The sequence below is a fragment of the Heteronotia binoei genome, chromosome 5, assembly GCF_032191835.1.
Source record: "Heteronotia binoei isolate CCM8104 ecotype False Entrance Well chromosome 5, APGP_CSIRO_Hbin_v1, whole genome shotgun sequence".
NCBI lineage: Eukaryota > Metazoa > Chordata > Lepidosauria > Squamata > Gekkonidae > Heteronotia > Heteronotia binoei.
Window position 1 is genome coordinate 166336666 of NC_083227.1, and position 27194 is coordinate 166363859.

The 27194-nt window shown below is 46.2% G+C and overlaps 1 protein-coding gene across 1 annotated transcript in view; it reads left to right on the top strand.

Moving 5' to 3' along the window:
• The window catches only part of ATP10B (ATPase phospholipid transporting 10B (putative)), a 115066-nt gene that overhangs the window by 28625 nt on the left and 59247 nt on the right, over positions 1-27194 (top strand). The window contains exons 3-6 of the mRNA XM_060240639.1: positions 2272-2357; positions 13116-13222; positions 16803-16934; positions 24960-25087. Of these exons, the coding sequence (XP_060096622.1) occupies positions 2272-2357; positions 13116-13222; positions 16803-16934; positions 24960-25087 (453 nt within the window). The remainder of the gene's footprint in view (positions 1-2271; positions 2358-13115; positions 13223-16802; positions 16935-24959; positions 25088-27194) is intronic.

Below are 27194 nucleotides of genomic sequence, written 5' to 3' on the forward strand. Positions count from 1 at the left end.
GACCTTACCAAAGCTTTCAATACCGTTAGCAGGAAAGGCCTGTGGCAAATCTTGGAACGTTTAGGATGTCCCCCAAGGTTCCTCAGCATGATCATCCAGCTACATGAAGACCAGCGAGGCCAAGTCAGACACTGCAACGACCTCTCGGAGCCCTTCCCAATAGGCACAGGTGTAAAGCAAGGCTGCGTTCTCGCGCCAACTCTCTTTACGTTCTTCTTTAGCATGATGCTTCAAAGAGCCGCAGTAGATCTAGATGAAGACGATGGTGTCTACATCCGCTATCGCACCGATGGCAGCCTGTTCAACCTGAGGCAACTAAAGGCTCACTCCAAGACAATGGAAAAATTCATCCGAAAGCTACTATTTGCTGATGATGCTGCACTCGTCTCCCACTCAGTATCAGCTCTGCAGCATATTACTTCCTGCTTTGCAGAGGCTGCCAGAAGAAGACAGAAGTTCTCCACCAGCCTGCACCCCAGGAAGATTATCACCCTCCCTGCATCACTGTGGGTGAATCAGTTCTGAAGACAGTCCAGCAGTTCAGCTACCTGGGGTGCATCATCTCCTCAGATGCCAAGATCGACAAGGAGATTGACAACAGGCTGGCAAAGGCAAACCGTGCCTTTGGCCGACTGCACAAAAGAGTGTGGAGCAACAAGCATCTGAAAAAAGGCACAAAGATCAATGTTTACAAAGCGGTTGTGATGACAACCCTCATCTACGGCTCCGAATCGTGGGTTTTATACCGTCATCACCTGCGACTCCTTGAGCGCTTTCATCAGCGCTGCCTTCGCACCATCCTCAACATCCACTGGAGTGACTTTGTGACCAACACAGAAGTCCTCAAGAGGGCGGAGGTTACAAGCATCGAAGCACTGCTGTTGAAGACGCAGCTGCGCTGGGCAGGGCGTATTTCTAGGATGGAAAACCACCGCCTTCCCAAGATTGCCCTGTATGGCGAACTTTCCACCGGCCATCGAAATAGAGGGGCACCAAAGAAGAGGTACAAGGACTCCTTGAAGAAATCCCTTGGCACCTGTCGCATCAGCCATCACCAGTGGTCTGACCTAGCCTCAGATCGCAAAGCATGGAGGCACACCATCCACCAGGCTGTCTCTTCCTTTGAGAACGCACGCATAGCTGGTCTTGAGGACAAAAGGAGATTGAGGAAGAATCGCACTGCTACAGCTCCAACCCCAAATCAGACTTTTCCCTACAGCCACTGTGGCCGGATCTGCCTGTCCCGCATTGGTCTTGTCAGCCACCAGCGAGCCTGCAGCAGACGTGGACTACTGCACCCTTCTTAAATCTTCGTTCGCAAAGTCAAGCCGAGAGAGAGAGAGAGAGATGCACTGCACTGTCTAAACCAGGGGAGTCAAACATGCAGCCTGGGAGCCGAATCAGGCCACCCCCCCCCCCCTTATAACATTGAAATAATGTTATAAGTATTCTCTCTGCCCTGGCTAAAGAAAGGCCTCTCTGAGACTGGGAGACATTCCTTGGTGCAGCTGTGAAAGTCATCTGTTATCCACCCAGCCAGAAATTCTAACTTCCATTGCCCATGAAAGCAGGTTTTGAACTGATGGGAAGAGAGTACCTGTCTGGGGGGGAACTTCTTGAATTATATTTATGCCTAACTAATTCGTACCTTTCTTTTCATGCCTTAATGATTACATGGCTTACAGTCATAGTGAAGTATAAATGTAATGCTCGACCCTAAGGGGGGAGTTCTAACAAGAAGAAGTCTTGACTGTGAACACGAAGCTCTATTAATAAAAGCCTTATTTGGTTTATCTCAAAGAGGTTGAGTTAATGAGAACTGTGCAGAAGTTGACAGTCAACTGTACCTACAATCAAGAGATGTAGCAGCACAGTCCTAAGCAGATCTAACCCTTTTCTAAAGTCCATTGAAATCAACAGGTTTAGAAGGATGTAACTGTTTAGTACTGATATGTATCGCATATGATTGTATCACTGTTTTACAGTGACTCCTGGGAGTCTTGGCCCTATTCTAAAATGCTAGCAGAACTCATTTGTATGCCAAAGCAAACCAAAGGGGTTGCATCAGTGATTAACTTCATATAGTAACTGCAGCCTTGGTGCAGATCCATTTCCATTTTATAAATGAATGGTTTCCCAATTCCACCTTCAACTGATTGCCAAACAGAAGCATATAGACCAGTTTATTTCGCTTTATAATATAATCATTTCAGGTGTGTTGGCATAACAAGAACTGATTATGGCTTTTTCCCCCTTTGCTTTGTTTTTCAGAATGCTGAATTTGACCCAGAATTATTCCAAAACATCATTGTTTGTGAAAAACCCAATAATGATCTTAATAAATTTAAAGGCTATATGTGAGTAATCTCATCCTTTATGTTGTTCTACAATCAACATCTTTATAAAATGCTATTGTAAATTCAGAGAGTATAACTTCCAGTATACCCTCACTATATATATGCCCTAAGTCAAGGAATGGCATCACTGTACTGAATGTATTTGTTGTTCTTACTCAGGTGTTAATATGTCTCCATGAAAGAATATCTCTCATAAACCTTATAAAAAGGCATAAGAAATTATCATTGTCTGAATAAGGGGTAAAATACATTTGTGAGCTGACTGAGAGGATTTCACATTTCTTTAGAGAGGTCAAGCTCCAAAAAACTAGAGCTCGGGCCTTTTCAGTTGCGGCCCCTGCACTGTGGAATCAGCTTCCGGAGGAGGTGCGGGCCCTGCGGGGCCTTGACCAGTTCCGCAGGGCCTGCAAGACCGTCCTTTTTAAACAAGCGTATATTGACATCGACTGCTGAATTGCTGTGAATAAAGGATCCACCATCTACATTACTATTGAACCATTTAAACTGGCAGAATCAGCGTCACGGAATTAACCATTACTACTGCCAGATAAATTTAAAAATCCAAACTAACTTAAATTATGTATTTAATCTACTAACTGGTTTTTATATGTTTAATTTTAATTGTTAAATCTAAAGTTTTTATCTATTGATGTAAATGTATGGAATGTTGTTAGCCACCCTGAGCCGCCTAGGCGGGGAGGGCGGGATACAAATAAAAATTTATTATTATTATTATTATTATTATTATTATTTAAGGAAAATGATTAAGTACAGCAACTCCAGCATGTATTTCTTGGCTGCCAAATGGCAAGCCAACTACACCTTCCGATATGATGCCCAAAGTGCAGACACGAAGATTTCTCAGCAGGTGAAATATGGAAACACTATTTCAAGCATTACATCGAATGCATAGGTTCCATTGTGCCATCAAAATCAGCTGAATTATTTTTTTTTCCCCAGACATTAGTACGCCAATCTTTATCTAACCAGTTCACACCACAACATGATTGCTAGTAGATATAACTAGGGATAGGCACAACCCAGGAAAATGCAGTTTGGTTCACGGTTTGTGGTGCACCCATGGACTGTGGTGCACCAAACCATGGACTGCCATGGGCAAAAACTTGTTCATACAAACCAAACCAGTTGAGTAAAATCATGATGCCGTAGACTCCTCCCACCCCCCACCCCGCGGTGTGCTAGAGACACCAAACTTGCAGCAGATCTCCATCTGACTCTCCTCTAACTGCCCATCATGTTTGGTGAGAACTGGATTTACAGGGTCTAAGTTACACGTACACCCCAAGAAGGTGCTCCAGGAGCGTGATTTCTGGTGAAATGAGGTGCAGGTTCAGGAGATTCAGGAGTGTATTGAACAGGCCCCCCAGCATGCTAAAGACGCAAAACTCATCTGGATGACTCCCTTCTACCTGGCCTCCAGGTTTGGTGAGTATTTGATTCAGAGGATCTGAGTTATGCCCCCCTCAAAGAAGGTGCCCCCATAATCTGTTGTTTCCAATGGATAGGGGGGAAAACAGCAAAAAGGGGGGGGGGCAGCAGAACAGAAGCAGAAATAGAATCAAAATACCCCAAAATCTCTCCAGTGGAAACTGGGGGGAGGCATTTTTGCCACCCCAGGAGAACCAGGGCTATGCCACCCGAGACCGAGACCTAAACCCAGTCAGCGAGTAACAACATATGGAGACATGGGAGCTCTAAGCTTTGAGATGTATGTAGACATGGTGGCTCAAAGCCCTGATAAGGAAGTAGATGCGATGATTCAAAGGTCCTGAGAAGTAGTTAGACATGATGGCTTGAAGCCCTGAGAATCATAGAATCATAAAGTTGGAAGGGACTTCTAGGGTCATCTAGTTCAACCCCTGCACAACGCAAGAAACTCACAAACACCTCCCCCTAAACTGACAGGATCTTCATTGCTGTCAGATGGCCATCTAGCCTCTGTTTAAAAACCTCCAAGGAAGGAGAGCCCACCACCTCACAAGGAAGCCTGTTCCACTGAGGAATGGCTCTAACGGTCAGGAAGTTCTTCCTAATGTTGGGGTTAAAACAATTTTATTTGGTAACATATGGTAACAAATTATATTTCTTGCATCATTAATAACTTCTTTTATCTATCCCATATATTACTTTCTACCCACCCCTCCCCCCGTTTCTTGACCCTCGCCGGTGTTATTTACTTAAAGTACTAATATTTAAAGGTACCCTTAACTAATAAAAACATAAATTAATATTCTTCTTTTTTCTAAGACTTAATCATTATTTAAAAAAATTGTCCAATGTCCTTTTATTTTCCACTCTTTTTCTACATATCTTCTGAACTTTTTCCACTCCATCTTAAAAACTTCTAAATCATAGTCTCTTAAAATTCTTGTTAATTTGTCCATTTCACTCCATGTCATAACTTTTACAATCCAATCCCATTTCTCTGGTATTTTTTCTTGCTTCCACAACTGCGCATATAATGTCCTAGCAGCTGAAAGCAAGTACCAAATTATAGTTTTATCTTCTTTTGGAAATTTTTCCATTTGTAATCCCAACAGAAAAGTCTCTACAACTTTCTTAAATTCATATCCCAAGATCCTACAAATTTCTTGTTGAATCATCTGCCAATACTTTTTTGCTCTTTCACAAGTCCACCACATATGGTAGAAAGAACCTTCATGTTTTTTACATTTCCAACATCTGTCTGGCATCTTATTATTTATCTTTGCCAATTTCTTAGGAGTCATATACCATCTATACATCATTTTAAAACAGTTCTCTTTAATACTATGACTCGTCGAAAGCTTCGTAGAGTTCTTCCACAAATATTCCCAAGTTTCCATCTGTATTTCTTTATTTACATTAATTGCCCACTTAATCATTTGAGATTTCACTACTTCATCTTCCATAGACCATTTTAAAAGTAATTTATATAATTTTGAAATTAATTTTTCGTTGTCTCCAAGCACAACTTTTTCCATTTCTGTTTGCTCTTTTCTTATTCCTTCAGTTTTAATTCTTTATTTGTTGCATTTGAAACTCTTTATTTGTTGCATTTGAAACCAATCATATTTATTATTCAGCTCTTCAGCAGTTTTCAATTCTATTTTGCCACTTTGTATTTTTAATAGTTGATTATATGACAACCACTTTTCTTCACCCGTCTCAGCTGTTATTTTTATCACTTCAGCTGGCACTATCCATAATGTTGAGCCGGAAACTCTTTTGATTTAATTTCAACCCATTGGTTCTGGTCCTACCTTCCAGGGCCACAGAAAACAATTCCACACCATCCTCTAGATGACAGCCCTTCAAGTACTTGAAGATGGCGATCATATCACCTCTCAGCCGCCTCCTCTCCAGGCTAAACATCCCCAGCTCCTTCAACCTTTTCTCATAGGACTTGGTTTCCAGACCCCTCACCATCTTCGTTGCCCTCCTCTGGACCCGTTCCAGTTTGTCTATATCCTTCTTAAAATGTGGTGCCCAAAACTGAACACAATACTCCAGGTGAGGTCTTACCAGAGCAGAGTAAAGCGATACCATCACATCACATGATCTGGACACTATACTTCTGTAGATACAGCCCAAAATTGAATTTGCCTTTTTAGCCACCGCATCACACTATTGACTCATGTTCAGCGTATGATCCGCTAAGATCCCTAGATCCTTTTTGCACATACTACTTCTAAGACAAGTCTCCCCTATCCTATAACCATGCATTGGATTTTTCCTACCTAAATACAGAACTTTACATTTATCCCTGTTAAAATTCATTTTATTGGTTTTAGCCTAGTTTTCCAGGCTGTCAAGGTCATCCTGTATCCTGCTTCTGTCTTCTTCTGTGTTTGCAACCCCTCCCTATTTAGTATCATCTGCAAATTTAGTAAGCATTCCCTCTATTCCTTCATCAAAATCATTTATAAAGATGCTGAACAAAACAGGTCCCAGGACAGATCCTTGAGGCACTCCACTTGTCACTCTTCTCCAAGAGGATGAAGAACCATTCACAAACACTCTTTGGGTGCGATCTGTCAACCAGTTACAGATCCACCTAGCGATAATAGGATCCAAATCACATTTTACCATCTTGTCAACAAGGATAGTATGTGGAACCTTATCAACAGCCTTACTGAAAGCAAGATAAACGATGTCTACAGCATTCCTCCGATCAAAAAAAGAGATCAGGTTAGTCTGACATGACTTGTTCTTGAGAAACCCATGCTGGCTCTTAGTAATCTCAGCCATCCTTTCTAAATGTTCCAGGACTGACTGATGATTTGTTCTAAAACTTTTCCAGGTATAGACATCAAGCTGATGGGTCGGTAGTTACCCAGATCCTCTTTTTTTCCTCTTCTTGAAAATGGGGACAACATTCACCTGCCTCCAATCTTCTGGCACCTCTCCCGTTCTCCAAGAATTCTCAAAAATAATAGCCAGAGGCTCAGAAATTACATTCCGCAAGCTCTTTTAGAACCCTTGGATGCAATTCACCTGTCCCTGAGGGCTTAGTTTCATTTAAAGAAAATAGGTGTTTATGTACAACCCCTATGCTGATCCTAGGTTGGAACTTCATACCCTCCTTATATGTTCTGTTTTTTGCCATGTTGAGCGCCATTTCCCTCAGAAGAGAACACTGAGGAAAAGTAGGAATTGAGCAGTTCCACCCTCTCTTCATTACCTGTTACAATTTCATTTTCTTGCCCCCGCAATGGGCCTACCATGTCCTTGCTCTTTTTCTTACTCTGAACATAAGAAAAGGTCCATCAGTGGCTATTAGCCACAGTGTGTGTGTGTGTGTGTATATATATACAAAAAAAATTGGCCACTGTGTGATTCAGAGTGTTGGACTGGATGGGCCATTGGCCTGATCCAACATGGCTTCTCTTATGTTCTTATGTTCTTAACCCTTTTTTGTTGTTTTCAGCATCTTTGGCCAGCCTAAGCTCATTATGAGCTTTAGCTTTCCTAACTTTTTCTCTACAAGCACTGGTGATTTGTTTATATTCATCCTTGGTTATAAGGCCCTCCTTCCAATTCCTAAAGGAGTCGTTTTTATTTCTCAAGTCTTTAGAGAGCTGTTTATGAAGCCACTTCGGCTTCTTTAGGCTTTTTCCATTTTTTCTTCTCATAGGAATCATCTGTGATTGCGCTTTCAGTATTTCACTTTAAGAAACTCCCACCCCTCCTGAACCCCCTTCTTCCTAAGTATTTCTGACCATGGGATTTTACCCAGCATAGTTCTAAGTTTATCAAAGTTTGCCCTTCTGAAGTCCAACCTATAATTCTGACTACATATAGCTTTTCCCTTCCCTAAGACTGTAAATTCCAAAATCACATGGTCACTACTGCCCAGGGTGCCAGGAAGCAAATAGATGTGATGGCTGGAAGCCCTGAGAAGGAAGTTAACATGGTGGGTCAAAACTCTGACAAGTAAATTGATGTGGTAGGTCAAAGCCCTGAGATGGAACTTGATGTAGTGGCTTGAAAGCGTTGAGATGTAGGTAGATGTGGTGGCTCCAAGTCCTGAAAAGGGTTGGCCATGCACAGCAACCATCTTGTTGATGAGTGAGTGACTGCTTTCAGGGTTCTTAAAGAACAGACGGACAGAGTGCAGAAATGTTTCCACAGGGTGGTTGAGTAGTGGGGCCCCACGGCTGGATAGGTGAGAGGTACAGATGCTATCCCAGCCCTGAGTCCACCTTAGACCCAAGCCAGCAAGCAGCAATGTATGTAGATGTGGTAGAGCCAAGCCCTGAGATGTATATAGACATGGTGGCTCCAAGCCCTGAGTCCACCTCTGACAACCAAACCTCAAAGCATAAAATGACATATGCTGAGGTGGTGACAGTAAGCCCTGAGAAGGACATGGACCTGGTGGGTGGGTCAAAGCCCTGAGAAGAAAGTACGCATGGTAGCTTGGAAGCCCTGAGTCTACCCCCGACACCCAAACTCCAATGTGTGACCGCCTCACCAAGGGCTGAAACATGCAGTCAGTAATTAAAAGACAGGTGGAAAGCTGGACACCGCCAGGCTTTCAACAGGAGTCCCCCAAAGTACCCCCATGGCAGCAGGGAGGGTGTAATGGATGTGGGTACTCAGCTGAGGCACCCACTAGCTAGGGCAGAAACAGATAGGTGCAGAGCACACCCACCAGCAGGGGTGTTTTATTTGATTCTGCACCTTGGGTCCAGAGCACACCCATCCCCCATGGTGAATACTTCTACTCCATAGATTAATGGAAACATATGTGAAGCTGGCAGGGCTACCCCTCAAGTCAAAAAAGACAGGTTAGGAGTAGGGTCATAGCCAGCAGTGGGGCATTGCAGGTGGTGCCCGCTATCAAATCCGCAGTGCCCCCCCCCCACCTCCTCTCAGCCTCAGAAAGTTTTCTAGTGAGAAGAACAAGCCCTGTGGCAGCAACCTTACCAAGGCAGCAGAGCTTCCTGGTGTTGCTTTATGTCAATCAATCAATCATTTTATTTATATCCCACCCTCCCCGCCGAGGCAGGCTCAGGGCGGCTAACAACATCAGTCAATACAGTGAGTTATACAATGATTTAAACAATAGCTAACAATTTAATTAAAATTCTAAAAACAATAAAATTAAATTAACATCTTGGTGCTATTCCAGCATATGGTAAGAATCATTTAAGCAGTCTCTCGGTCTTTTAGTCAGTGAAGGCTTCACCGACTAAGAGGATGGTCTTGCAGGAGCTGGTTCCATAGGTGTGGAGCTACAACGGAGAAAGCCCGGGTACGGGTACTCTGCAGTTTTGCTTCCTTCGGCCCGGGGATAGTCAGCAGGTTCTTCCCTGCTGACCTCAGTGCTCTCTGGGGTTCGTATGGGGAAAGACAGTCCCTCAGGTAGGCAGGTCCTCGACCATATAGGGCTTTAAAGGTGATAACCAGCACTTTGTAACGAATCCAGTATGTAACTGGCAGCCAGTGCAGTCCACGCAGCCCTGGCTGTATGTGCTCCCATTTTGGGAGCCCCAATAGCAGCCTAGCCGCCGCGTTCTGCACCAGCTGCAGCTTCCGGGTTCGGCACAGAGGCAGCCCCATGTAGAGGGCATTACAGTAATCCAGTCTTGAGGTGACTGTTGCTTGAATCACTGTTGCTAGGTCCTGGCGTTCTAGGAAGGGGGCCAACTGCCTTGCCCACCTTAAATGAAAGAAGGCTGACTTAGCAGTGGCTGCTATCTGGGCCTCCATTGATAGTGAAAGCTCCAGTAGGACTCCCAAGCTCCTGACCCGGCGCGCCACTTTCAGCGGCGCCCCATCAAAAACCGGGAGAGGTATTTCTCTCCCCAGAGCGCCCTGGCCCACGCAAAGGACTTCTGTCTTTGCTGGATTCAGCTTCAGCCCACTCAGCCTTAACCAGGTTGCCATGGCCTGCAGTGCCAGGTCCAAATTCCCTGGGACGCAGCCAGGCCGGCCATCCATTAACAGATAGAGCTGGGTGTCATCTGCATATTGGTGACACCCAAGCCCATACCTCCAAGCAATGTAGGACATTTTAAAAAACATTTTAAAAGACATTTTTATGTAGGACATTTTTAAAAACTTTTTAAACTTTGTGTATTTTAACTGTTGTGAGCCACCCTGAGCCCATCAGGGGAGGGCAGGATATAAATATAATAAATAAAATAAAATAAATAGGACAGGGAAAGATAGGGAGGGAGGGAGAGAGAGAGAGGCAAAGTCGAACCCAAGTTGAGACCTTGCCAAGAGACTTGGTGGGGCATGGGAAACAGAGGCTTACTTGTATAAGCAGCTCTTTGTAGATGTGGATGTTTGCTGAGAGGCAGAGTTTGCTGGGGAGAGCGGACACTCAGGGGGACAACACAGGGAGGCCTGGATCTTCCTCTGGCAGGTCCAGAGTGGGATGACCCAGCAGAGGGAAGTTGACCTTCAGGAGGTCTGAGCCCATAGACCACAATGGGAAGTCTTTTATTGGCAGTCAGCAGTGCCTTTTAAATTTTGGAAGGCTTCTATTGGTGTTTCCAAGGCTAGAGAATTCTGCTGCCACTGTTGCCTTGGAGATTTGTAATCAGCTTAATTGATTGGCACCACTCTGTCTTTGCTTATGAACTGCCACGGACCTCCACAGACTGCACTAAAAATTTGTGAACACTTGCGACAGTGGAGACATGGGACGTTTTCCCACAGAGCTTACCGCGGAGTGACATCCCTCTTCACCGCGCAGCATCTGCGCGGATTTCCCACCAACTGCTCCGCAGAACCAGGAAGAGCTGCGGCTTTTGGATCGCTAACATAAACTGGTTTTTAGCGGTTTACGTTTGCGATGCAAAAGGCCCGGCACTTCAGCTTAATTGATTGACACCAGTCTGTCTTTGCTCATGAACTGCCATGGACCTCCACAGACTGCACTAAAAATTTGTGAACACTTGTGACAGTGGAGACATGGCGCGTTTTCCCACAGAGCTTACCGCGGAGCGACATCCCTCTTCACCGCGCAGCGTCTGCGCGGATTTCCCACCAACTGCTCCGCAGAACCAGGAAGAGCCGCGGCTTTTGCGTCGCTAACGTAAACTGGTTCTACGGAGCAGTTGGTGGGAAATCCACGCAGACGCTGCGCGGTGAAGAGGGACGTCACTTCGTGGTAAGCTCTGTGGGAAAACGTCCATGGAGTCACTTCATGGACCATGGACTGGTCAAAATTTATAATGTATTTTGTCCATCTGCCAGTTCATGCCCATGCCTAGATATAACATCAAGCCATTAAATAAGCTAATAACTGTAGTGCTCTCTCATACCTGGTATAAGTGTGTAGTGCATAAGAGAATCTTTTTCTAATTGTAGGAATCTCATTTAACTTTCCCACAATTAGAAAAGATTAACTTACACACTTATCTCCTATTTTGACATATGTGTTGCTTCAAACATTGGTTCCCTTTATAGGATCCATACAGCTGTTGACTCTGGACACTTGGCTTGTTGTTCCTGGTTTATCTCAAAACGTCTACATCGTGTTACACACTGTTTTTCTTTTCTGTCCGGTCTATAAATTTGAATGATTTTCTTCCATTTCTTCCTATCTAAAGAAGTATGTGTGTGCACACACAAAAGCTCATACCTTGAATAAAACTTTGTTTGTCCTAAAGTTGCTATTGGACTCTGACTTTACTCAGAGGTAGGTTAGGCTAAGAGAGGGGCAGCCCAATCCAGACATACGTGGCGGGTGGCCGCTCTGGCGTGGGCTGATCTATGGCGCTGCTCATTGGCTTCCAAAGGGGAGACGGTATGCCACGCTGGGAGAGGGAAGAGGGACCCAATGAGAGAGAGAGAACTCATCACCATGGTGATTCCACCCAGGCACACGCCATTGGCCCACTGCCGAGGCAGAGGTGGGGGAGGCGCAGGCTCACACAGGACCATGGGATTGGCCAGCCCGTTGCACGTGACTGGGCGAGGGGGCGGAAAGCCCATGCCTGAGAGGCCATCAATCCCCCCACTCCCTCCCACTGCCAGACACTCTGCCAATGGCAGGCTGGCTGCCAGGGGCATGTGCGGACAAGCAGGAAGTGCCAAGTGCAGGAATTCCCTGTCCTAGACAGTGGCTGGAATGTGTGCCTGGGAGCAGCCAGACCAAGTCCAAAAGACACCACCACCACCACCCGGAGCCCCCCCCCTTGTCCTGCTGCCGCCCCCTGCTATGTGCAAGGAACACCTCCCCTGGGTGCAAGCTGCTGGGCATGCATCCACTTCAGCAACTCCCCCCCCCCAAGTGCCCAGCACACAGCAGCCCTGTGTGGTCAGTTAGGCTGTCAGCCTGGGCAGGCTGAGGGGCAGCACCCCCCCTCCCCTGTTCAGCCACGCGGGAGGCAGCATGGCAGCTCATAGCCCATTCCCTGCCCCCAAGAACCAAGTCTACCCACCCTCCCAGGCACTCCCTTGGAGAGGTCACTGTCGGGGGGGGGGGGTTGCCCCGGGAACGTGCAGCATATGCCAAGCAGGAGAGACAACAGAGGGCACAGCTCAGACTTTATTTTTCTGGAACAGAGTGCAACAGTTTCCCTGATGCACGCTGGGCAGTCTCACCTTGAGCGGGGCTCCGCTCCGAGCGGCGGGCAGAAGCTGCTGAGAGAATGGGGGGGCGGTGGAGCGGCACACACGGAAGCCTCTGTGTTGGAGTCCCACCTGCAAAATGGAGACAGACAACAAGAGCACCTGCGGGGGAGGCGGCTGGAAGAGCAGGCTGCATTTCAGCCGGTCGCTCTCTTAAAGGGACAGTCTCTGACCCACCTCCCTGCAACGGGGCAGCTGCCACACGTAAGTGAGAAGACTCTATAATAATTCACACAACCTGGAATCTTTGCAAACCCAGTTTGATAGCTGGGTTATTGAAAAACAACAGTACTTGAAAGTTATTGACAAACAAAAGGCAAGTGATTGGGGGGGAAAAAAACAGATTCTGAGCTTTAAAAATGAACACCATGATATTGTCAAGGCCACAGTAACCTAGAGATTTATATCTTGTAAAGGTGGGGTGTGCTGTGTTCGTTTCTCACTGGCACAAAACTGCTGCATGCTTAGAAACCAAAGCACATTCCACCCTTGACGAAGCAGGAGTATGACTATGTCCTTGGAAGCATGATGCATATTTTTAAGAGAACACAAGAAAAGCACTCTTGTACAGAGCAGCTTGTTCTCACATAAATTGGTCTTATAATGGGTATGTAAATGTCAAGAGACCAAGAAAGGAAAGGAAATTCCCATTCTCTTTTACAGGGAGAAGCCTGATTTCACACGCGTTGGTTTTAACAGAGACAGCCTTCTTCTTCGTGGCTGCACAGTGAGGAACACAGAAGTGGCAATAGGAATGGTTATCTATGCAGGTAATGATAGTTTTCCTTTTGTGTGTTGTTCCTACTGACAAATTTTTGAAGTCCATGCAAACCAAAGCTGCAGCATACTGGTGAACATTATAGTTAGGAAATTGTTAAGCAAAGTGGAAGCCCAAATCTGGTACACCCATCAATCTGTCAGGTAAACTCGGTATCCCAGCAACACTCAGTCAAGGCCTGCACCCACTCACCACTGGGTAATATACAATCACTCCACTATAGCAATCATTCACAAATGGATTCATTGTACTCCTGTAGCACAGTAGCACAATATCCAGCAATATGTGGATGCAGCCGAGAACAATCAGAAACAGGCCAAAGGAAGGAGAATATGATCTGTTCCAGATGGTTGTCCTATATGGATGACAGATGGCACCACAAGGAGAAGCTACTTATATAGAGTACATGCGTATAGAAGGAGCTTCAGACCTGGGTGGTTTATTGCACGTTTCTGATCATTTCATCAAATTTGTGCGCATATGGCTATCACCCTCAGTCTCTTTGCTTGGAAATAAACATTATTGAAATTAATGGGCTATGCTGAATAAGCTCTTAGGACTGAGATGTCAGCATGTTATCAAGCTGCAATTTAGACTTCCTCAAGAAAGAATGATCAAGACTATCATTAAGAAAAGAGCCTTTGCCATCCTCTGCTATCTTTGTCTTTGGTGTAGTGGTTAAGTGTGTGGACTCTTATCTGGGAGAACCGGGTTTGATTCCCCACTCCTCCACTTGCACCTGCTGAGATGGCCTTGGGTCAGCCATAGCTATTGCAGAGGTTGTCCTTGAAAGGGCAGCTGCTGTGAGAGCCCTCTCCAGCCCCACCCACCTCACAGGGTGTCTGTTGTGGTGGGAGAAGATATGGGAGATTGTGAGCCACTTTGAGTCGCTGATTCAGAGAGAAGTGTGGGGTATAAATCTGCAAATCTTCTTCTTCTTAAATGACAACTCTTGGCTTCAGGGCTATACTTTTAGGAATACTGGGGAGGAGTTAGAGAAATCCATTAAGGATATTCTTTTTTAATAGAGCTCTACAAAATTGTCCATTTGCATCTTAGATCTTTGGTGCTGGGGCTGTCATTTGATACAAGTTCATAGCACTGTGGTGGCCATGTTTGTAGCAAGGGGAAGCAAAGAGCTCAAAGAGCACAGTGAGGGGTACAGAATAAAGTCTGGTTTCCCTTTCATGTCTCATGGTTAGAACTTCAAACACTCATCGGTTGAAACTGTAGCAATTTGATTCCAATTTTCTACACATTTTCTTTTTGTCCTGCTGTTTTGTTGGTACTTCAGATCCACTTTGGGAAAAGCTAAATAACATTAAAAGTACTCACGGCTGCATCTGACATGTTGGCTTGCTTTATGTTCACACAGAAAGTGCGTGGTAGCTTCTCATTAAGTCAGTTTGGCTGCTGTGAAATAGTAAAGTGTACTTAAGAATCAGTCGGCCATCTAATTAGATTCTGACACATTTAAGTACTTAGGTCTTTTCAAGCTGATGTTCATTGCACAAAAAGGTGTGTGCTTCCACCATTTTCAGGTGTTAAAACAAAATCATTGACTTTGCTGACTTTACAAGAGTGGGATGCCTCATGTAAGAGTGTTTCAAAACGGTGGGGCTTTCTCAGAAATCTCCTGCAATAAAGACAGACAAGCTATAGCAGGCTTTATAATGCCTCCATTCCCCATATCTCTTGTGATCTGGTCAGTGCATTTCAATGAGCAGTACACTACTGGAAAAGGTATGTAAGTTCACAGAACAGTCTAATGTCAGGAAGCAAATTCGATGTTCATGTCAGTTGCCTCTGAACTTGATAAAAGTTAGGCCGTTTTCCCACTGAGCTTACCTCGGAGCGACGTCCCTCTTCACCGCGCAGCGTCTGCGCAGATTTCCCACCAACTGCTCCGAGGCTGCTCCGAGGAACCAGGAAGTTCCCGACCTTTTGCGACGCAAATGGAAACCGCTAAAAACCAGCTTACGTTAGCGACGCAAAAGCCGCGACTCTACTTGGTTACTCGGAGCAGCCTCGGAGCAGTTGGTGGGAAATCCGCGCAAACGCTGCGCGGTGAAGAGGGACGTCGCTCCGAGGTAAGCTCAGTGAGAAAACGGCCTGAGTTTCCTGTAGCAGTGTAAGTCCCCCACCACCACCTCCTTCCCCCCCGCCCCCGCATTAACGATTCTGAGAGATGTATCAGGTTTGCCTCACTCCCACACTGTCAACCAGGCTATCATCTTTTTTAATGACCCATGTGTATACTTATTCATTTCAATGCATATACATCCCCCTTGTTAAAGAAATAAAAGCTGGATCATTTTTATTCTTCAAAAAATTGCTTGAGGAGGGGAAAGGGAGGGCAGTTAGTAACACCAATCAGCACTGCACAGCTGAGTTCTGCTGTAAACTCACAGACTCAGTTTCCCTTGAGGCTGATGCAGAAGTAAAGAATGCATATTTAAACAACATGTTGAGCTTGCTAACAAAGGGGCCTCATAATTGCCATAATATGCATCTGTATGAACCTTCATAATGCTGTCTGTCAATTTGTCTGCTAAGCTAAAAGGTCTATAATTTCATGGATCCTCTCTGGGTGACATGAAGCCTCACACTGAGTCACATCATTGGTTTGTCAAGCTCATTGTCGTCTGCTCTGACTGGGCATGACTCTCAAGGTCTCAGGTTGAGTTCTTTCACATAACCTACTACATGATGCTTTTAACTGGAGATGGCAGGAACTGAATCTTTCTTACAACCTACCGCACACAAAGCAGTTGTACTCCTACTGGGCCACAGCTCTTCTCCCCAAAAAAATATTTTTTAAAGACTGGTGTTCTTTTGGCCTACTTCCAGTGCTCTAATAAGGAGTCCAGTTTTAACGGCAAGATAACAGAAGAACTCATGGTGGCATGCCATCCAGTACTTTGAATTATTGGTCAATTAGTTTCTTACTGACATAGTTCTTAAGATCCATAGCCTCCCTAACAAAATGATTCAAGTAGGTGTATCTCTCCACCATTCCCTGCAGTGAGGATAAATGCAAAGGCTTCATTTGCCTTCTCTACAATGTTTTCATCTAGTTCTCCTTTTCCAATTTGTCATCTAAATGTTTATTCCAGTCTGCTTGTGTTTAAATATTTTGTTATTATTAGTTTGCATAACTTCAGCCATTTTTCTTTAAGAATTCCTTCTTGGCTTGCTTGTTTGTAACTTTCCGTATGAATTGCCAGAGTTTGTGCTACTTTTTTGTGTTCTTCATTTGGGTAAGTCTTCCCCTTATTAAACGCTGTCTTGCCATTTACAGATTCATTCAATACAAACCTTTCCAGATCTAGCTGGGAGATATACTTTACTACCAAAGTTGTGACATGTGGTCTACATTAAAATCAAGGGTTTTTTATCTGTCTGTTTATGAAAGAACTTTCCCAAAACTGCTTAGAAATCATGAATCTGACATCACGGACACGGGGAACCAACCTGTAGATAACCATAAACGTATCTGAATGTATCTCACTCCCAGAAATTCCTGTGAAACTAAATCCATATGCTTGTGTCTTCCATTTTTTGTCTTGAAGGCCATGAAACCAAAGTCATGTTAAATAACAGCGGTCCTCGTTATAAACGCAGCAAAATAGAAAGGCGAATGAATGTTGACATATTCTTTTGTGTGGGACTGCTGTTCATCATGTGTCTTGTTGGAGCAGTAGGTATGGAAGAATGGCGAAAACCTTGATTTCGGTTGTGAAAGGCATTTGTTATCATGGTGCACTTAATTGGTATCTATTCCAATTATGAGCCACATTTGAAGAGCTCATAGACTTTTAATATTGGGGGGACAGGTTTCAAATGCAATAGCTGTTGCCGTAGGGTGCATTTTAATGGACTTTCTATTCAGGATCCACACTACTGCTTAGATTCACAGAAGGGAACCATGAAATGTTTGGTTTCTTTTCTTTGCTTTACGGATACCGTAAAGCAAAGTGTTCTTGAAGTTCCTCTCATTTTCAATGGCAATGTGCTATGCACTAGGAAGTGAGAGAAGAGACCTGAGTTTCATGGGAGGAGAATAACAAGGTTATCAGTGCAATCCTAAGAAAAGTTACACTCTTTTAAGACCATTGAGGTCAGTGAACTTAGAATAGTGTGATTGCGTTTAGGATTGCACTGCAAAGCCTCCTTATGGTCCTGAGATGAGTTTCATATATATGCATACATATGCCAGAGAACCCAAACCTGCTCTTTATCCCTTGAAATTAAAGAGACTCTCGAAAGCAAATTGTGATGTGGCACAACAGTCTACTTCTGAAAAAAATAAAAGCATTTGGTATGCAAAGGACATCGGCTGTGCTTAAAGCAGCTTTTTGGATCCTAGTCACATACATTTCATCTGTATATCTCCCACTGAATAGCCTGCAGACCTTTTAATATAGGAGTAACTTCAGAAAATAACTCTGTTGTTAGAGCCTAAAACAGTTGTTTCAAATATTCTGCTGCTAAGGAGCCTTTTCCACATAGTGTTGGAGAGCCAGTTGGGTGTAGTGGTTAAGTGTGCGGACTCTTATCTGGGAGAACCGGGTTTGATTCCCCACTCCTCCACTTGCACCTGCTGGAATGGCCTTGGGTCAACCATAGCTCTGGCAGAGGTTGTCCTTGAAAGGGCAGCTGCTGTGAGAGCCCTCTCAGCCCCACCCACCTCACAGGGTGTCTGTTGTGGGGGAGGAAGGTAAAGGAGATTGTGAGCTGCTCTGAGGCTCTTTGGAGTGGAGGGCGGGATATAAATCCAATATCATCATCATCATCATCATCATCATGCTGTAGTACTGCAGAATCTCTGCCACAAAATCACTGTGCTTTGCAGAGGATTCTGGGCATGCTCAAAGGCACACACAGGACACTAGAAAGGGTCCACCTATATCACACCCATAGTGCAGCCCAGCGTACGGTTGCATACATCAGAGGAATAGCTGTAGAGTTGGGCGAGAGGTCTTCCAGGGAATCTAAACTACCATTATATTTCCTTTCACAGAGAAACCCACTATCTAAGGATTAGATTTGACACTATAGGCACCTTAAAACCCAACAAGATTGGGATGGGAGTATATAACCTTTCTCAAAAGCTTATACCCCTGTTGTGTCCTAGGTTCAAATGGAGAACTGTTACTTTTGGAGGGAAGCTGAACAAGCCAAGCTTGTACTCCACACCAGGGTTCCAGAGAAGGCCTAAGCGTGCCCAATCAGGGGAAGGATTGAAACATAAGTAGCCAATCAACATCTAGGCTCATACTGTACCCTGATAGGCCCTTAGGCCTCTGTAAATAGCCAATCCATGTACATAGTTAAGGTCCAATCAGAAGGGGGCAAGAATTGTATAAAAGGAGCGGGAGGTTTGAATAGAGCTCAGTTGTGTTGGTGTTCCTGAAGTAAAGCTTGCTGAAATCACTCTCCGACTCTGGTCTCTTACTGCGCCGACCCCAGTACTTTACACTGGCGACGAGGATGGGATGCCAGTAAGAACCAGCAACAGAACCAGGAACACGGAAAGGTGGCTAAATCCAAGCCATCTGGGTCCCCACCTCCGCTCTGCGCACACCCCATCTCGCAAGCCGCCCAGACACGCTGCCAAGAATGGAGGCTCCAGCCAACCTCCTGCAGCCCTTTAGCATCGATCGCCCCGAGCTGTGGGACTCGTGGGTCGAAGGCTTCCAGTCATACCTGACCTTCCGGAAGATTACAGAGACTACCATGCAGAGAGCTCTGCTTATCAGTACGTGTGGCACGGAGACCGTGGACTTAGCCAGGGCTCTTCTCCAACCCAGGAAGCTCTCAGAGACGCCGGTGGACGACATCATCAGCGCTCTGGAGAAGTATTTCCAGCCCCAGCCAACCAAGCTCACCCGGCACTGGGACTTCCGACAAAGGACACAGAAGGCAAGCGAAACCACGATGGCGTTCTTGACAAGCCTGCGCCGGGTGGCAAGCCGATGCAGTTTCGCAGACCTCAACGAAGCCCTTCTCGACCAGTTTGTATGGGGCTTGAGGGACGAAAAACTAGTACAGAAACTCCTGTCCCTCTCCGAGTGCGACCTAACAAAGGCAATCGATGTGGCCACCAGCTGGGAGAAGGGCAGATCAGCAGGGCCACGGCTGACAAGACAGGCTGCGGCACACCAGATCAACCCTGAACCATCTACAGAGGACTCAGACAAGGACAAAGCTCTACAAACCGGCTATCGTTCAGCAGGAAGGAAGACCACCCATACCCCACAGGGCATGAGACACAAGACACCACCTGCATGTGCAAGCTGCGGGGGCCAGCATGAGCGAAAGACCTGCCGATTCCGGAATGCCACCTGTCAACTCTGCAGCAAGGAAGGCCACATCGCCTGCGCCTGCAGATCCACATCACGAGCACGCATCCCGCAAAGATCTGCGCACTCCGAAGGCCAGCCAGACTTCGAGACCGATGCTCTCCACGCCCACCAATACCCGGTACAGTACCTACCCTCGCCAGTCAGGCCCTCCAAAATCCGGGTCAATGTAGAGATCGGGGGGGTGCCCTGCCAAATGGAGGTGGACTCTGGGTCAGCATCATCTATTATAGCGGCAGAGACATTTTTTAAAATCCCCACCAGGCTGAGGCCTCGTCTCAGGGACCCAGGGTTTACCTTAGTGGACTTCCAGAAGAATAAGGTGCCTATCTTGGGAGTGGGCCCGGTCCCAGTCGAATACAAGGGGTTCAAGGGCCAGCTACAAGTGCTAGTGGTCAAGAACCACCTTACAAACCTTTTGGGTCTCGACTGGTTCAAGCCCCTGGGAATAGAGATCAGGGGGGTCAATAAGACTGTCGGAGTGGACTTTAACAAGGTTTGCGAAGAGTTCCCGGCTGTTTTCGATGGCACCTTGGGCTGCTACACGGGTCCCCCGGTTACACTACACCTCGACCCCACAGTGCGGCCTATTAGGCTTAAAGCGCGGCGAGTTCCATTCGCGCTCAAGCCTAAAATTGAGGAGGAACTGGATAAACTGATTGCACAGGGAATACTAGAGCCTGTCACCCACGCAGCCTGGGAAACGCCCATCGTGACTCCAGTCAAGCCCAGTGGGGAAGTGCGGATTTGTGCAGACTATAAGTGCACCCTCAACAAGGCTCTTCAGGCCCACGCATACCCTGTGCCCATCGTCAGCCACGTTTTAGCCACCCTAGCCGGCGCAAAAATTTTTGGCAAGTTGGACTTGGCCCAAGCTTACCAACAGCTGCCGGTGGATGAGGCCACGGCCAACGCCCAAACAATTGTGACCCACCGGGGGGCCTTTAGAGTAAAGCGGTTGCAATTTGGCGTGAGTGTGGCTCCGGGGTTGTTCCAGGAACTCATGGACTCTCTTTTAAAAGGACTTCCCGGAGTCACTCCATTCTTCGATGATGTGCTGATCGCTGCAGCCTCGCCTGAAGAATTCGCCACCCGCCTTAGAGGAGTCCTACAACGTTTTGAAACAGCCGGCCTCAAGGTCAAACGGGAGAAGTGCCTCCTGGGCGTGGATCGGGTGGAATTCCTGGGGTTCTCCATCGATGCCCAGGGGGTCCACCCCTCCGACGCCAAGCTGCGTGCCATCAGAGATGCTCCAGCGCCCACCAACAAGCAAGAACTCCAGGCCTTCCTCGGCCTCCTAAACTTTTATCATGCTTTTCTCCCCCACAAGGCAGCGGTGGCCGAACCCCTGCACCGGCTTCTAGACAAGAACCGACCCTGGGCGTGGGGCCGCCAGCACGCTAAAGCCTTCCAGGATATCAAGGGCCTCCTGATGTCCAACTCCGTCCTTGCCCATTTCGACGAGACCCTGCCCTTGGTCCTTGCATGCGACGCATCCCCTTATGGCGTGGGGGCAGTTCTGGGCCACCGACTCCCTGATGGGACCGAAGTCCCTATCGCGTACTACTCGCGGACCCTCTCGTCGGCGGAGCGGAACTACGCCCAAATTGACAAAGAAGGGTTGGCAGTTGTGGCCGGCGTCAAAAAATTTCATGATTACATCTACGGCCGGCCCTTTACCCTCTATACGGACCACAAACCCCTCTTGGGCCTCTTTGCATCAGACCGGCAGACCCCTCAGGTGTTGTCCCCACGGGTCCTCCGTTGGTCCATTTTTCTAGCCGGCTACACTTACACCCTAGTGCATCGCCCGGGCAAGGCAATGGGCCATGCTGACGCCCTGAGCCGTTTGCCCTTGCCTGACGTGGATCCCGATCCAGCCCCGGCTCATCAGATCCTACTGATGGACATGCTTCCGGACAGGCCATTGCTCACCCGCGACGTTGCTGCCCGCTCTGCTCGTGATCCAGTCCTCTCCCGTGTCTTGGACTGGGTGGGGAGGGGGTGGCCCAAGGGCTCGACTGGGCCGGAATTTACTCCGTTTGCAGCCCGGAAAGACGAACTATCCACCCACAAAGGCTGCCTACTATGGGGCAACAGAGTCGTCATCCCCAAACCCTTGCAAGACCAAGTGCTTAGAGCCCTGCACGAGGCACACTTGGGCATAGTCCGCATGAAGGCTCTCGCACGAAGCTATGTCTGGTGGCCCGGCCTTGATGCAGAAATTGAGGCTTGGGTTAAAAGGTGCCCGACATGCCAGGTGTCAAGGCCTGACCCCCCACGTGGCCCGGTGCAACCATGGGAATCCACCAAAACCCCCTGGTCAAGACTGCATATGGACTTTGCTGGCCCCTTCCATGGGCGGACTCTACTCATACTAGTGGATTCATACTCCAAGTGGTTGGAGGTGGTCCAGGTGCCCTCGCCATCATCGCAGGCAACCATCACGGCTCTGAGGGCCATCTTTGCAACCCACGGGTTGCCGGAGACCATCGTCACCGACAACGGCACAGCATTCACGTCTGCGGTGTTCCAGGACTTCTTAGCCAGGAACCTCATCAGGCACATTCGCTCTGCCCCGTTTCATCCAGCCACCAACGGCCAGGCAGAGCGGATGGTGCGCACAGCAAAGGAGGCCTTGAACCGTCTGGGCCCCTCAGACTGGCCAAAAGACTTGGCGTGTTTCCTAATGGCCTACCGGACCACACCCACCGCCTCCACAGGTCGCAGTCCAGCCGAACTCCTCATGGGCCGCCGCATCACCACCCAGCTGGACAAGCTGCACCCTGACCGAGCCCCAGACAGGCGACCGGCGCCGGAACACCTTAAAGCCCCCAGAGGGTTCTACCCAGGTGAGACAGTGTGGGCACGGAACTATGCCACCACTGGCCCCGCCTGGCTCCCTGGAAAGGTGGACCACGTCACAGGACCGGTCTCCTATGCAGTGACCTTGGAGGGTGGACATCTCCTGAGGCGACACATCGACCAACTCCGTGGTCGCCTGCCTGCCGGGGAGCCAAGGTCAGAGGCTCCAGATCCGGACAACGTAAGTCCCCGTGAGCCTGACACAGAACAGGGTTCCGTGGAGCCCGCTTCAGCCCAGCAGGAGGAGACCCCCGACCGCGCAGCTGAACCCAGGTCTTCCGGGGCCGCCGTCCCAGATGCCTCCAGCTCTGCAGCCGCGGAACCACCAACCGAGTCAGAACGCCCAGTCCCCTCGGAGCTCCGACGCTCGACACGAGACCGCCGCCCTCCGGCATATCTCCAGGACTATGTCACCTGATAGCTGGAACTATGGGGGGAGGGGTGTTGTGTCCTAGGTTCAAATGGAGAACTGTTACTTTTGGAGGGAAGCTGAACAAGCCAAGCTTGTACTCCACACCAGGGTTCCAGAGAAGGCCTAAGCGTGCCCAATCAGGGGAAGGATTGAAACATAAGTAGCCAATCAACATCTAGGCTCATACTGTACCCTGATAGGCCCTTAGGCCTCTGTAAATAGCCAATCCATGTACATAGTTAAGGTCCAATCAGAAGGGGGCAAGAATTGTATAAAAGGAGCGGGAGGTTTGAATAGAGCTCAGTTGTGTTGGTGTTCCTGAAGTAAAGCTTGCTGAAATCACTCTCCGACTCTGGTCTCTTACTGCGCCGACCCCAGTACTTTACAACCCCCAAAAATCTTGTTCTCTAAAGTTCTATTGGACATGAATCTAGCTCTTCAGCTGCAGACCAGCATGGATATCCTCCTGAAACCATTACTTGAGGAACCTCAGGATTCCCTGGATAATATTTTGGAAACCATGCAACATGGACAGAAATTTTGATCAAGAAACAAACTTCAAAAGCGAAATTAATCATTCACTTTTGAGGACTCCCTAGATTGCTACTGCCAGAACCAATCACTTTCAATAAACAGTAAGAAAGGGCTTGTTTTCTAGTGTCTGCGGTGATCCTGTCTTCAAGTGACTATGATTTGCAAGGATGTCGGACTCTGATTTTAAAAGGTCCACTTTGTGAGCTTTCACAAAGAAATATTTGGCAAATAATGTAATAATACCTATAACTGTATCTTGATTTCCGTACTAAACAAGCGTATTGCAAAACATGGGACTGACAGGATTTACATCAAGTTTATTTTAGTAGTTAGCCTTGAAGGAACATGGCAGCAAGCCAGAAAATTAAGCAGCCTAAGAGGACAAAAGGCTCAAAAGTGAAGATTCCTCTAAGTATAGAAAAAGACAATTAAATATTGTAACCATATGTTATTAATAAATTGTTAAAACACAAAAAGTGAAGATTCCTCTTCAGTTGAGTAGCAGCTCTAGTGTCATTCTTTTGGAATGTTGGTACTTCAGATCAAAAATGAATTTCTTGGGTTGAAATGTTATTTCAACTTATAAGCAGTTTTGTTCAGGAAATGGGGCTGCATTTACAAGAAATGTTTTTAAAAGGTTCAGACCTGAGATGGACATAAACGCTGGTTACTTCTTAAACAGATTTGCATCTGTCTTTGCAAGCTCTCTGAGCTTTCTGTGGTACATCCTTCCTTCAGAAATCTGGGGACCTTGAACAACTAGCTCTTGAAGTGTGCCTTTGGGCTGAAAGCAAGGTATCGGTTTTAACACCTGAGGCAGATGATATAATGGAATGGTGAGAGTACTGGACTAAGATTAGGGAAAGCAATTTCACCCCCAAACTCAGTGGGTGATTTGAGGCCAATGCTGCTTGAAGATGGAAGGACATGGGGCGGGGGGAGGAATGAATGGATAATATTGTTCATTATTGTAGATGCTAGTATGGTGACATTGTCTTACTTTTTCAAATATTGTCTGTTTAAATTGCTGTATTTTATTTAAGCTGTAATTTGTTTTGTGGACTTCAGTCAAAAGCATGATATGTATTTATTCATGGATTTTAAACAGACGAGATTATTTTCATACAAAATCTAGGTAATAATTTTTAAATTTTGGTTTATTTCAAAATCAGCAACCATTGAATGATAATTTGTAGAGCCATTTGTTTGGTTTATAAGTGGAAGGGCAAAATTTTCTAGCCTAAAAATTGTAAGTAGCTATGTTGATCCATGTAAAAAAAAAAATCCAAAAGCCACAAGGGGAGAATTTGTATTTAACATCCAGCCTGTTAGAGAGTTCTGGAGAATTCAAAGGCATGTCTGTTCCCTATTTTATGATATCTAGTCAGATTTATTACTTTACTGAAGCTTTTTTGGATTTGAATCTAAGAGCAGTATCAGTTCTTTGCAGACAGACCAAAAAATTTGCTAGGCTATTGCCAGTTGTTTTTCCCTCACCCTACCCCCAAGTGTTCTTATTCTGAAGTAGCTTGTTTGATTGCTTCTTTTTGCAGGCCATGGCATTTGGAACGGGCATTTCGTAGAGCGCCCCTTGTATATCATCCCAGACATAAATGGCAACTATCTTTCTCCATCTCTGGCAGGTTTCTACATGTTCCTGACAATGATCATCCTTTTACAGGTGGGAAAATATGTACTGTTGATGAGGGAAAAGGTTTAAGGCCAGTCCCGTTGAAATGTCAGAGGGACATGTTTTTGAGTTAACATGGGCAGGCTCAAGCTGTTAAAGTGAACAGAGGAGTCATATGGTGGCTAAGGGTGCGAGCTGTGAGCCAGGAAGCTAAACTTCACCTTGCCCTTGAGTTTGCAAGACAGCTTTAGACAAGCCACTCTCTCTCAGTCTCAGCAATTTCCCCCCACTTTAGCAATATGGGGAGAATAATACTGACCTTCCTTACAGAGAGGCTAGAAGGCTAATAGTGCAATACTATATAGTCTAAACCCATAGAAATCAATATACTTAGACTGAAGTAACTCTGCACACAGTGATACTGTGAGGTGATTATTTGAAGTGCACTGAATATTCCAAAATGGCAGGGGTCTGGGAGTTTCATTTACAGCCTTGTTAAGATTGCAATTAGTGAATAGTCTTATCCCCTGTTGATTAAATCTAAACTACATATACCCTGCACTATTTGGTATAGTGGTTAGGAGTGTGGACTCTAATCTGGGACAATCAGATTTGATTCCCCACTCCACCACATGCAGTTACAAGGTGATCTTGGGACAGTCACAACTCTTTCAGAGCTGTTCTCTGAAGAGCAGTTCTCAAAAGAGTTCTCTCAGCCCCACTACCTCTCAGGGTGTCTGTTGGGGGGAGAAGAAGGGAAGGAGATTGTAAATCTCTCTGAGGTTCCAAGTGAAGGGCAGGGTATAAATCCAATTTTCTCCTTCTCCTCCTCTTCTTTTATTTATTTTTCTCCCCATTCTTCTTGTATTTTATTGCTTCTTTACCATGCTGCATTTTTAAAGTTATCCAGTAAATGTCCTGACTTCAGTCTGAGGCCAGTTTCCAAAGGAGTTATGTACATATACTCCAGAGTTTCCCAACAGAGCTCTTCTCACCACCTGTAAACATGCTCTTGATGACTGGAGGGACACTCCAAAGTAACATTTTATGTGATACCGAAGGCAGCAACAAGAGGGCACATTTGACAATCCAGGTGTGCACCTGTGGAAGCCCCTTGTAGAGCTCTATTTAATAATACAATATAGATTTTCCTCACAGGAACATGTCCTGTTCTCTAGTCTGGAAGTTCTACTTGGTGTATCTCAGGATGACTGGATGCAGTAGATTCTCAAACCTTTGACAGTTGTGTAAAATGGGTATAGTATTTCTTGCCCCTCCATACTGGGCTGCAGCTGCCCAAATGCCCTCTTCCACTTAGCCATTAAAAGCTCAGAAACCCTGCCTTCTTTTGGATGTTACTATCATAATAGTTCCACAACCGAGGTTAAAAAAAAATTATTTGGGTTTTTATATAGAAGTAATATAGGTGTGGGAAAAGAAGATAAATGGGGACCAAGAGGTAAACCGTTAGAGCAATTTGGAGCCAGTGCCTGAGATAAGAAAAATACATTCATTTTGCCATTCTATTGTAGTTTGTTGTTTGTAGCGTAGTTCGTTGTTCAGTCACACAGTTGAGTCCGATGCTTTGTGGCCCCGTTGGCCAAGTCACACTATTGTAGTAGCTGCTTGCGTATAAGCAAAGCAGATTTCATTAATATGAGGGGAAAATAGTTTTCTGAGCTGTTTGTAAGATTCTGAAGGGATGTTATACGTTACATGAGAAATGCAATTGTGCCCATCCAAAACAATTGAAGGGGCGAAGGAAGTGGAGGGGGGGGGGGGGGGACAAGATACAATCTTTGTTTTTAACAGTTACAAGCTATGCACGCCTATCCTCACAGACACAAAAAAGAAACTCTGGGAGACTCCAGTCATATATAGCCTAATATACCCGCATGTTGTTACCAGGTGAGTAATTACAAGAATATTAGTTGCTACACTTTTGCACAAAGTATTTTTTCTGGCTGCAGCTGACTTTGGCAAAATTGTGTCCTCATCCCATAATAAGAATGGTTGAGTCATATCTTACTCCCAGCACATGAGAACAGGACCTGGTCGCCGCACCTCAAAAAGGATATTATAGCATTGGAGAAAGTCCAGAGAAGGGCAACTAGAATGATTAAAGGGCTGGAGCACTTTCCCTATGAGGAAAGGTTGA